The 12,032-nt window shown below is 46.0% G+C and overlaps 1 protein-coding gene across 12 annotated transcripts in view; it reads right to left on the bottom strand.

Moving 5' to 3' along the window:
• The window catches only part of RHCE (Rh blood group CcEe antigens), a 68,591-nt gene that overhangs the window by 1,900 nt on the left and 54,659 nt on the right, over positions 1 to 12,032 (bottom strand). For 11 of the 12 annotated variants that reach the window (XR_008653805.2, XM_063631561.1, XM_055261112.2 and 8 more), the window contains one exon: positions 7,926 to 7,999. The exons of the other annotated variant lie outside the window; for it this stretch is intronic. Coding sequence is in view for 10 of the 11 variants with exons in the window: in XM_063631561.1 (XP_063487631.1) it covers positions 7,926 to 7,999 (74 nt within the window). In the remaining variant the exon portion in view is untranslated. The remainder of the gene's footprint in view (positions 1 to 7,925; positions 8,000 to 12,032) is intronic. 12 annotated transcript variants of the gene reach the window in all.

The raw sequence follows: 12,032 nt of genomic DNA, 5'->3' as shown, positions 1-12,032 counted from the left end.
TGTAAAAGCAAAACAAACATTTTTATTGCAGATGAACCCACATACTGATTTTGGCTTGATCTCTTGAAACAGCCTAAATGTCTCATTACAAAGACCTTAGAAATTATTTAATAAAGTCTGAATTTGAAGAGATCTTAGATACATAGGTTTTATTTCATCTAACGTTTTACATGGATTGTTGATAAATGGCCATCTGGCTTTTGTTTGAATGCCTGCAAAGACAGAGGACTCACTACTGCCATATGAAGTAGCTCATTCCATTTGGCAGACAGTTGAGATTGTTAGAAATTTATACTGCACCTCCCCTGGACCTAGTTAAATTCTTTGGAGAAGCGTAGAGAAAAAATATTTTTCTTCTACATGCCAGTTTTGTTTTTGTTTTTGTTTTTTTTGAGATGGAGTTTCGCTCTTGTCTCGGGCTGGAGTGCAGTGGTGCAATCTCAGCTCACTGCAACCTCCGCCTCCTGGGTTCAAGCAATGCTCCTGCCTCAACCACCCGAGTAGCTGGAATTACAGGCACCCGCCACCATGCCCAGCTAATTTTTGTATTTTTTAGTAGAGACGGGGTTTCACCATGTTGGTCAGGGGGGTATCAAACTCCCAAACTCAGGTGATCCATCCGCCTCAGCCTCCCAAACTGCTGGGATTACAGGCGTGAGCCACTGCGCCCGGCCTACATGCCAGTCTTTCAAGTGTTTGAAGAGCCTTCTTAGGTCTTTGGCCTTCTCTTCTACAAGCTGTGCATTGCGCTGAGTTCTGAAGTGGTGCCACACCACAGCCTACCATACAACATCACTGCATGTGGCATAAACTGGGACCACAGAGCTCTGAAACCGGAAATCAGGGTAGCTAACACTTGTTTGCTAACATTTTACGTACATTATCTCCTTTAAACCGTAACAACACAGTGAGACAGTTACTGTTATCTCCATATCAGAGATGATGAGACTGAAGCTACAAGATCACAGAGCTGGCGGTGGTAGAACCCAGATTTGTCTGACTCCAGAGCACAAACTCTTAGAACATGGGATTTGATCTCATTTTATAGAGGAAGAAACTGAGCCCCAGAGAAGTGACCTGCCCAAGGGCACCAGCCTGCCAGTGGGTGAACTAGGACTAGAATTCAGATCTGCCTCCCAGAACACTGGCCCTCACCGAGGCTAGGGGAGTCTGTTGGCAGGCTGCTGATGTGTTTTCCTACTTTACTTTTTCTTTCTTTTTTTTTAATATATGTATTTTTTGAGACAGAGTGTCCTCACTCTGTCGCCCAGGCTGGAGTGCAGTGGCAGGATCTCAGCTCACTGCAACCTCCCCCCAGGGGTTCCAGTAATTCTGCCTCAGCTTCCCAAGTAGCTGGGATTACAGGTGTGCACCACCACACCCGGCTAATGTTTTGGTATGATTTTGTTTTGTTTTGTTTTATTTTGAGATGCAGCCTCCCTCTGTCCCCCAGGCTGGAGTGCAGTGGCACGATCTTGGCTCACTGCAACCACTACCTCCCCAGTTCAAGCCATTTTCCTGCCTCAGCCTCCTGAATAGCTGGGACTACTGGTGTGCACCACCATGCCTGGCTAATGTTTGTATTTTTAGTAGAGACAGGTTTTCACCATGTTGGCCAAGCTGTTCTTGAACTCCTGACCTCAAGTGATCTGCCCACCTCAGCCTCCCAAAGTGTTGGGATTACAGGTGTGAGCCACTGCGCCCGGCCTGTTTTCCTCCTTCGAAAGCTGGCTCTCCTTGGGTTGTTGAACAAGCATTTGTTGGGCCCTTACTGTGTCTCTAGAACATTTATTTGAAATCAGAAGTAGGGGTGATACCACTGTGACAAGAGTAGGTTTTTAAAACTTTGCGTAAAACAGCAAGAGGGACTCAACACATTTTGTTGTTTTTGTACCGAAACAGTAGTGTTTGTATTTCTTGGCAATAAAATCATTTTTAAAAATAAACTGCAAATACTCATTCAGAAGCCAATGGATGATCTTCAGCACATTGCAGTTATTTCAGAATTCGGCCTACATGCTTAATTCGATCACTCTACTTCCCTCTCAAACTTTCATTGTAAGCATTGCTTCCCCACTCAAACCTTTGGGAGTTTCCCATTTGCCTCAAGGATGAAATGGAAGTGGCTCTAGCCACCTTTCAGCCTTTTCACACACTGCCGAGCCAGGCTGCTCATGCTGCTTCTGTTCTTGCACATGCTCCCCACCCGCCCCCCTCCGCTTGCTTGGAATGCCTTGCACTTCCTGCTGCTTAGCCAAATCCAACACAACTCCATGCTCCATTCTCCCCAACCTCCCTATGACCTCTCCCTCCTCTCATTCCAGCAGCTACTGTCAGGATTGCTTGTTTCTTATTTTACGTTATTTGTATGTATTTCTTTTTATTTATTTATTTTTTGAGAGAGAGTCTCACTCTGTCGCCCAGGCTGGAGTGCAGTGGCGCGATCTCAGCTCACTGTAACCTCCGCCTCCCGAGTTCAAGAGATTTTTCTGCCTCGGCCTCCTGAGTAGCTGGGATTATAGCCACGCACCACCACACCTGGCTAATTTTTTATATTTTTGGTAGAGACGTGGTTTCACCATATTGGCCAGGCTGGTCTTGAACTCCTAACTTGAAGTGATCTGTTGGCCTCAGCCTCCCAAAGTGCTAGAATTACAGGCGACCAGCCAGAATTAGTTTTAGGAAGTGCATGTCAGTGAGCCCTTGTGTTTTGCAAAGCATGAAATAAAATCCATGGTTTATTAAACTGAAATAAAGAAGGGAACTGTTTATTCTTTTAATGAAAGCAGAAGACGCATGAAAGATTGTGTTATAAACTGAAGTTTTGGCCAGGCATGGTGGCTCACGCCTGTAATCCCAGCATTTTGGGAGACTGAGATGGGCAGATCACCTGAGGTCAGGAGTTCAAGACCAGCCTGGCCAATGTGGTGAAACCCTATCTCTACTAAAACTCCAGAAATTAGCCGTGGTGGCAGGTGCCTGTAGTCCCAGCTACTCGGGAGGCCGAGGCAGGAGAATCGCTTGAACCCAGGAGGCAGAGGTTGCAGTGAGCCGAGATCATTCCATTACACTCTAGCCTGAGCTACAGAGCAAGACTCTGTCTCAAAAAAAAAAAAAAGTAATAAAATAAGAAACAAACTGAATTTTTGTAAATAAGTATCTGTTAAGGACCACTGTAAACTGCAGGAGGATAGGAGATTAGCATATCTGGCTCCTTGAGACCTATATTTTGTTTAGAATTATCTCTCTGGTACTTCACACCATGTCACAAATTAGGTAATACATGTAGTGGAATGAATTAGCAAATGATGAGTGCATTTTAATAAACCATCAGAGGATGAGATGGGTGCCCTTGGGGAGTGGTGAGTGCTCCCTTCCAGAAGTGCCAGGCGTGGTCTGGCCAACCAGCGAGGCAGTGGCTGAGCTGGCTTTAATGTCTTTCCAATCCTGGCAGTCAGTTCTATGAGATTCAATAAGAGTATTTAAAATGTCTTGTTGGATGGTTTGCAAAAAAAAAAAAAAAAAAAAAAAATCACCCCTGGATTTATCAGGTTTGCAAGTTTGCATCCTTGCCTCTTTAATGGATATTTGGCTTTCAACTGCAAGCTGAGAATGGTACACTGCCGAATACATGGTCCTACTCAACTGTGAGAAAACAAGTCAGAAGATTTCTGGGGGTGGGGTGGGGGTGGAATAACTTTTCTCTAGTAACTGTACCCAACACATATGTGGGGTGTCTTTGGAGCCAAAAGACATCAAATTTCTTCTTTTCTATGCATTAGTTCTGTCATTTTGGGCAAGTTACTTAATCTCTCTGGGCCTCCATTTCATCATCTTCAAGACTGAGATACTTACTTTTTTTTTTCTTTTTTGAGACATAGCCTTGCTCTGTCACCCAGGTTGGGGTGCAGTGGCGCAATCTCATCTCACTGCAATCTCCACCTCCCGGGCTCAAGCAATTCTCCTGCCTCAGCTTCCCAAGTAACTGGGATTACACGCATCCACCACCATGCCTGTCTAATTTTCTTTTGTATTTTTAGTAGAGACAGGGTTCACCACGTTGACCAGGCTGGTTTCAAACTCCTGACCTCAAGTGATTTGCCCACCTCAGGCTCCCAAAGTGCTGGGATTATAGGCACGAGCCACCGCACCTGGGCGAGATACTTACTTTTATGCAGGATTGTTGTGAGGATAAAATCAGGTAATGTGGAAAAGCACCTAGCGCAAAATCAGAAACTGTAGGCTTGCAATATCACAGCTGTTAGGCTCACACATTCCCTTGTGGTTGGCTAAATCCCTATAGTAAACTTTCACATTCATGTGGTGGTCTGCATTTTACAGAATGTTGTTACAGACATTATTAGCTCACTTGATCTTTAAAATAACCCAGTGAAGTAGAACAAAGATTACTACTCTTATTTTACCAGTGAGAGAGGTCGAGGAACTTGCCTACATAATATATACATTAATACATAATACATTACGTAATACATGGCATTACAGAATGATGGCTAACATCGGGTTTCCTCATTCCAAATTCACACTTGTTCTAGTTTACCTGTTGCTGCAATGGCTAGTGTTAGATGGGGTTCCTCAGATTTCCTTAATTTATCCAGCAAATATTTTTTTTCAGAGACAGGGTCCCACTCTGTCACCCAGGCTGGAGTGCAGTGGCATGATCATGGTTCTCTGCAGCCTTGGCCTCCTGGGCTCAAGAGATCCTCCCGTCTCAGTAATCCCCAAAGTGCTGGGATTACACGTGTGAGCCACTGCACCTGACCTATCCAGCAAGTATTTATTGCAACTCAAGTGACTGAGCTGGAGATTTGTCCTGTTTGTGGTATCCTTGGTTGATTAGCATAGTACTTGGTATAGAATAGTTATTCAATAAATACTTGAGGAATGAATGAATAGATTAAACCAAGTTTCCGAGTCCTTTCAATAGAGTACCCTGATTTCTGCTAAACAGGCAAGAACACTTGCAGGGGACAAAGAGAGATCGGCTGTTGGGAGAAGCCAGGAGCTGACGGCTGCAGAGAGAAGCCGATGAAATCAGTTACACGCAACAACAAGAACGATTCTCAGAATAATCATGCTGAGCAAAAGAAGCCGGACCAAGGGGAGTACGTGCTGCATGATTCCCTTTGTGTAACGTTACAGAGGGCTGGGCACAGTGGCTCACACCTATAATCCCAGCACTTTGAGACGCCAAGGCAGGAGGATTGCTTGAACCCAGGAGTTCGAGACCAGCCTAGGTAATACGGTGAAACCCCATGTCTACAAAAAAATACAAAAATTAGCCTGGCATGGTGGCATACACCTGTGGTCCTAGCTACTCAGGAGGCTGAGAGGGGAGGATCACCTGAGCCTGGGGAGGTTGAGGCTACAGTGAGCCATGATGGTGCCACTGCATTACAGTCTGGGTGACAGAGTGAGACCCTGTCTCAAACAAAAAAATTACAGAAAATGCAAACCTTAGTGACACAAAGTAGCTCAGTGGTTGCCTTTGGGTGGGACCAGGTGGGTAGGGCGGGAGGAATTTCAAAGGAGCAGGAGGAAGTGTGTGGAAGTGATGGGTATGCTCCTTGTTCTGATGGTGGTGATGGTCTCTTCAGTGTATAAATACGTTAAAATGTATCAAATTATATACTTTTGTGATACCCTAACCTGTATTAACTTGACTGACTCTCTCTTAGCTGAGAAAGCCGGAGGGATTCCATTTGGCTCCTTCATTTGCAAGACGCTAAGGGCTCCTTACCCACCCCCTTCCTCAAGGACTTAACTTGTGCAAGCTGACTCCCAGCATATCAAAGAGTGCAATTAACTGATAAGGTACTGCGGCAAGCTATGTCCGCAGTTCCCAGGAATTTGTCCGGGTGATAGTACTCTAAAGCGCCTGCGTTTGTGTCCGACAAATAGCACCCAGAGCCCCCGCACCTATCACCTTGTGATGGATTTAAAGCTCCTGCACCTGGAACTGTTTGTTTTCCTGTAACCATTTGTCTTTTTAACTTTTTTGCCTGTTTTACTTCCGTAAGATTGCTTCAGCTCAATTCCCCCTCCCCTTTCTAAACCAAAGTATAAAAGAAAATCTAGCCCCTTCTTTGGGGCCGAGAGAATTTTGAGCACTAGCCGTCTCTCGGTCGTCGGCTAATAAAGGACTCCTGAATTAGTCTCAAAGTGTGGTGTTTCTCTATAACTCACTTGGTTACAACACTTTAAATATGTACAATTGTTTTGTTTTTGAGACAAAGTCTCGCTCTGTCACCCAGGCTGGAGTGCAGTGGCATGATCTCAGCTCACTGCAAACTTCGCTTCCCAGGTTCAAGTGATTCTCCTGCCTCAGCCTCCCAAGTAGCCGGGATTACGGGCACCTGCCACCACGACCGGCTAATTTTTGTAGTTTTAGTGGAGACGGGGTTTCACCGTGTTGCCCAGGTTGGTCTCAAACTCCTGACCTCAAGTGATCCACCCGCCTCGGCCTCCCAAAGTGCTGGGATTACAGGCGTGAGCCACCATGCCCAGCCTAAACGTACAATTGATTGTATGCCAGTTACACCTCAAAAAGCTATTTGAAGAGGAAGAAGAAGAGAAAGGAGAGGAAGGAGAAGGAAAAGAAGGGGCAGGGTCTCTCCCCAGGTTCTCTCTGCTTGGCCCCCATGCACAGGCGTCCAGGCCCATAATAAGGCTGCTTCTCTGTCTCTTTAATGAGCAACATCTTGGATGCTGGGTGGGGCAAGTATTGGCCTGGGACTCAGAAGGCCTGGGTTCTGGTCTTGGCTCTGCCACTCACAAAAGTACAACACCGGGCAGCAGCCTGACCACTGTTGGCCTGGACTTGCTGTGACAATACTGGTCCCTGTTGGTCCAGCCTACCCACAGCATTGACTAGAGGATGGCCTGAGGGGACACATCAGAGTGCTGCGTGAACTATGAGTGTAGGTCAAAGGGAGGAGAGTGGGAGGGGAGGCAGGGAGTGAGCCCCAACCTTCTTTACCTTCTTTCTAGCCCAGTCACAACAACAAACGCTACAATGTAACATGGGACCCTCAGCAGCTGCTGAGTTGTTTGAGCTCTATGTCCCTTTGCTAAGTGACCTCCGACTCCTGTACTACAAATTTTTTTGTGCCTGCTTGTTATCATTTATCAAGAGCTGTGTTCAGGACTCAGCCTGGATACTCACACACTGTAAGATTTTTTTTTTTTTTTTTTTTGAGACAGAGTGTCAGCTCTTGTCGCCCAGGCTGGAGTGCAGTGGCACGATCTCAGTGCACTGCAACCTCCGCCTCCTGAATTCAAGCGATTCTCCTGCCTCAGCCCTGTGAGTAACTGGGATTACCGGCATGTGCCACCATGCCCAGCTAATTTTTGTATTTTTAGTAGAGATGGGGTTTTGACATGTTGGCCAGGCTGGTCTTGAGCTCCTGGCCTCAGGTGATCGCCCCACCTCAGCCTCCCAAAGTGCTGGGATTACAGGCATGAGCCACCGTGCCCGGCCAGCTGCAAGATGTTGATAAGTCATGTCTCCACTCTTAGCATCTGTCAAAAAAGGGGTTGGACTCCAAGGCTTGAGGTTTCTTCTAGCTTTTGCATTGCGGGGTTCTGTCACCCGCATGTCAAACTATTTGGCCACGTTGAGGACTGCAGATGGGGGAGGAGAAGTGTGGCCAGTGGCAGCTGTCTCATCCCTGACTCTGAATGAATTTGAGGTATTAGGGAAATGGTGACCTTTACCACCTCCCCGCCACCCTCCCCCCCACACATGCATATCATGGATTTGTTCCTCCTCCAGTTCCTCCTGCAATGCTCCTTACTCCGTGTTTCTTTCTGTTTTACTCATGAACAGCAAGTCAACATATATACCCAGGTATGTTTTTAAGTTCATGCACTCAAAATCTATCACGTTAATAGGTGAAAACTCTTACCTTCCAGAAAGCTTGGTCATCAAAATATTTAGCCACATGAGGTGCTTTCCATATTTCAAGATTTAGGAGCAAACCTGTTTAAATGCATAATTTGATGTTAAAACATTTGGAGCACAGGATTTTTAATCTCAAGATTAATTGAAATATTGTGTGTCACAGTGACAGTATCTCAACAGAAATCCTTTTTCTCCCACAATTGAAAGACAAATAAATGGAAGCCCTGTCATTCCTGGACCAGCTTAATTCTGTAGACTATTTTATTTATTTTATTATTTCATTTTATTTTATTTATTTAATTTTGAGACGGAGTCTCACTCTTATTGCCCAGGCTGGAGTACAATGGCATGATCTTGGCTCACTGCAACCTCTGCCTCCCAGGTTCAAGCGATTCTCCTGCCTCAGCCTCCCAAGTAGCTGGGATTACAGGCACCTGCCACCACATCCAGCTAATTTTTTTTTTTTTTTTTTTTTTTTTTTTTGTAGAGATGGGGTTTCACCATGTTGGCCAGGCTGGTCTCAAACTCCTGACCTCAGGTGATACACCCACCTCGGCCTTCCAAAGTGCTAGTATTACAGGCATGAGCCACCACACCCGGCCGATTCTGTAGACATTTTTTTTTTTTTTTTTTTAAAGAACTGGGAATGGCAGTGTACTGAGCAGTACATGAGAGCCACAGATCTGACGCCCTTCCCCAGATGGAGTAGAAGGGCCCCACGAAAGCTGATCCATGGAAGACATACGGACTACTATGGAGGGTGACTCCAATTGGGTGCTCCTATAGGTCTGTCTTCTCTGGCTCCAGTCAACTCCCGGGAACCTCAGCTTAAGATTCCACTTGTGTAGTTAGGAAAGTAGCTTATAACTTGCTTTTGTGCCTGTCCTTCCTTTTCCCCATCTTTTTAAGTGTCTTTTATTTTATTTTTTATTTTGGGGACAGGGTCTCATTCTGTTATTCAGGCTGGAGTGCAGTGGCACAATCACAACTCACTGCAGCCTCAAACTCCCAGGCTCAAGCAACCCTCCCACCTCAGCCTCCCAAGTAGCTGGGACCACAGGTGTGTGCTACCATACCCAGCTCATTTTTTTGTATTTTTTGCAGAGACGGGGTTTAGCCATGTTGCCCAGGCTGATCTTGAACTCCTTAGCTCAAGTAATCTGCCCGCCTTTGCCTTCTAAAGGGCTGCGATTACAGGTGTGAGCCACTGTGCCCAGCCTCCATTCCCTGTCTACTCTCTGCCCAGATAGCTTGGCCATATGTATTCCTCCAGCTTCCCGAAGTTGGCTGAATTTCACAGGACACATGGAATGAGTGCTTCCTTTCACAGGAAGCAAGGAAATGCTCCTGATAGGTTTATCTGTGTATTATTAAGGATGATCAGCTCCAGTGTCATTAACAAGAATGGGCGAGTGCTTAGTGAGATTTGTATTTCCCTTTCGTGGTGCTGCTTTCAGCTGATATTGGCAGGCAGGGTACAACCAGCATGACGCAGTTAGCTTGGATTACTCAGTAATGATCTCTGGCACCTGCACGAATTTTCCAGATAGCTGAGACTTATCACTGAAGAGTATCTGTCTAAAATATATTTTGTCTTCTGAGACAACATTAAACATATTTAGACTTTAAAAAAAAACTCAGAACCACCACTAGGAACACCCACTTATAACATGCCATATAACGTGGCAGAAGTTGCAGTGAGCTGAGATCGTGCCACTGCATCCCAGCCTGGACAACAGAGCAAGACCCTGTCTCAAAAAAGGACATGTGTAGCCGTGGAGGGTTATTGGTCTAATCTCTCAGCAGCCCAAGCGTTTTGTGTTCTTGTGTCCAGTTTTAAGAATTTCTCGGCCGGGCGCAGTGGCTTATGCCTGTAATCCCAGCACTTTGGGAGGCCAAGGTGGGCGGATCACCTGAGGTCAGGAGTTCAAGACCAGTATGACCAACATGGAGAAACCCTGTCACTACTAAAAATACAAACTTAGCCGGGCATGGTGGTGCATGTCTGTAATCCCAGCTACTCGGGAGACTGAGGCAGGAGAATCGCTTGAACCCGGGAGGCAGAGGTTGCGGTGAGCCGAGATAGCGCCATTGCACTCCAGCCTGGGCAACAAGAGCAAAACTCCGTCTCAAAAAAAAAAAAGAATTTCTCTTCCTCTGTTAGGCTCTTTGCTTTCACTTCTAACTTCTGCTGGTGTACTTCACCTCTAGAAACCTAGCCCACCTCTAATCTGCTATTTCTAATCTACCTGGGCTGAGAAACCCAATAACCATGCTTGATAGGATTGTTTCTTAAATAAGTATAGACAGGCCCATAGAGGGCTCAATTAACAAGTTAAATGCTTGGCTTCTGGGAGTGCATTTGGTGCAATTTTGGCTGCTTGAGGAACTTTTTCCCCCTTCCATTGTCCAAGTTGTTTTGTTTCCTTTTTTGAGACAGGGTCTTGCTCTGTTGTCCAGGCTGGGATGCAGTGGCACGATCTCAGCTCACTGCAACTTCTGCCTCCCAAGCTCAACTGATCCTCCCATCTCAGCCTCCGGAGCAGCTGGGACTACAGGTGTACCACCACGCCTGGCTAATTTTTGTATCTTTTGTACAGTTGGGGTCTCACTATGTTGCCCGGGCTTGAATTCCTGGCCTCAAGCTGTTCTCCCACCTCAGCTTCCCAAAGTGCTGGGATTACAAGCGTGAGCCACCCAAGTTGTTTTTAATCACCAGTTCGCTCATGTCAGAAACAACATGTAAAGAGGAAAGCTTGCTGGTCTTAACTCTTAAAGGAACAATATGGTTGTCTTTTCTTCTATTCTCTTTTTTGACTCCAGTGAAGCATAAGAAAAGACCCCCAGGTACTTTGCAAGACAGAGGGCAAGTCAGCACCACTTCGAACATACCAGTGGTAACAGTGAATAGTGTGATTCCCAGGATAGGGTTGCCAAATAAAATGCAGGATACCCAATTCATTTCGAATTTAAAAACAGACACCTTGCATTTTTGCTAAATCCGGCAGCCTTTCCCCGGGTTGGATTGCAGCTGCCACGAACTGAACGTTAACTTACGGAATTAACTCTACTCCGCCCCTGCTTCTTCACACAGACTCTGCCGAAAGCTAAGGCCAGACGTTGGTATATTAAAGCAATTCTAGCCAATCTCACACTCAAAAATCACCCAGGTAACTCCAAAAAGTACCTCCATATAGTTTGTTAAAGCTGGAAGGAAGCCACCTTAGTCACTATAATCCTTTCATTTTACAGAGAAGCTAACCAAGGCTCAGAGGGAGTGAAGTGACATGCCCAACGTCACACAACTCATAGTGTCTTACGCCATTTGTCTCTTATTTGGCATCCACCTCCTGCTTAGGGACACATATATGGGTATCTAACCAATAAAAGATGTTTGCGTGTAGAATAAAGGTGAACAGTTCTGAATGGAATGTATATTTTCTTTCTTTTTTTTTTGAGACAGTCTCACTCTGTCACCTAGGCTGGAGGGCAATGGTGCAACCTCGGCTCACTATAACCTCCACCTCCTGGGGTCAAGCCATTCCCCTACTTCAGCTTCCCGAGTAGCTGGGACTACAGGCACATGCCACCAAGCCTGGCTAGTTTTTTGTATTTCTGGTAGAGACAGGGTTTTGCCATGTTGGTCAGGCTGGTCTCGAACTCCTGACCTCAGGTGATCTGCCTGCCTCAGCCTCCCAAAGTGCTGGGATTATAGGCGTGGGCCACTGTGCCTGGCGTGAATGTGTATTCTCTTTTTTTTTTTTTTTTAGACAGAGTCTCGGCTCACTGCAATCTCTGCCTCCCGGGTTCAAGCAATTCTCCTGCCTCAGCCTCCCAAGTAGCTGGGATTACAGGCACCCGCCACCACACCTGGCTAATTTTTGTATTTTTGGTAGAGACGGGGTTTCACCATGCTGGCCAGGCTGGTCTTGAATCCTGACCTCAGATGATCTGCCCACTTCGGTCTCCCAAAGTGCTGGGATTACAGGTATGAGCCACTGCACCTAGCCACATATTTTCACCTGGCATATAAGTAAAACTGGCTAATTAGCAACGCCCCTAGATTTTTTGCTGTTCTATTATATTGTAAGAACAGAAACATACTTTACCC

Source organism: Symphalangus syndactylus, chromosome 22, assembly GCF_028878055.3.
Source record: "Symphalangus syndactylus isolate Jambi chromosome 22, NHGRI_mSymSyn1-v2.1_pri, whole genome shotgun sequence".
Classification (NCBI taxonomy): domain Eukaryota; kingdom Metazoa; phylum Chordata; class Mammalia; order Primates; family Hylobatidae; genus Symphalangus; species Symphalangus syndactylus.
The sequence above is the reverse complement of the archived record's forward strand: the minus strand, read 5'-3'. Positions and strand labels throughout refer to the sequence as shown.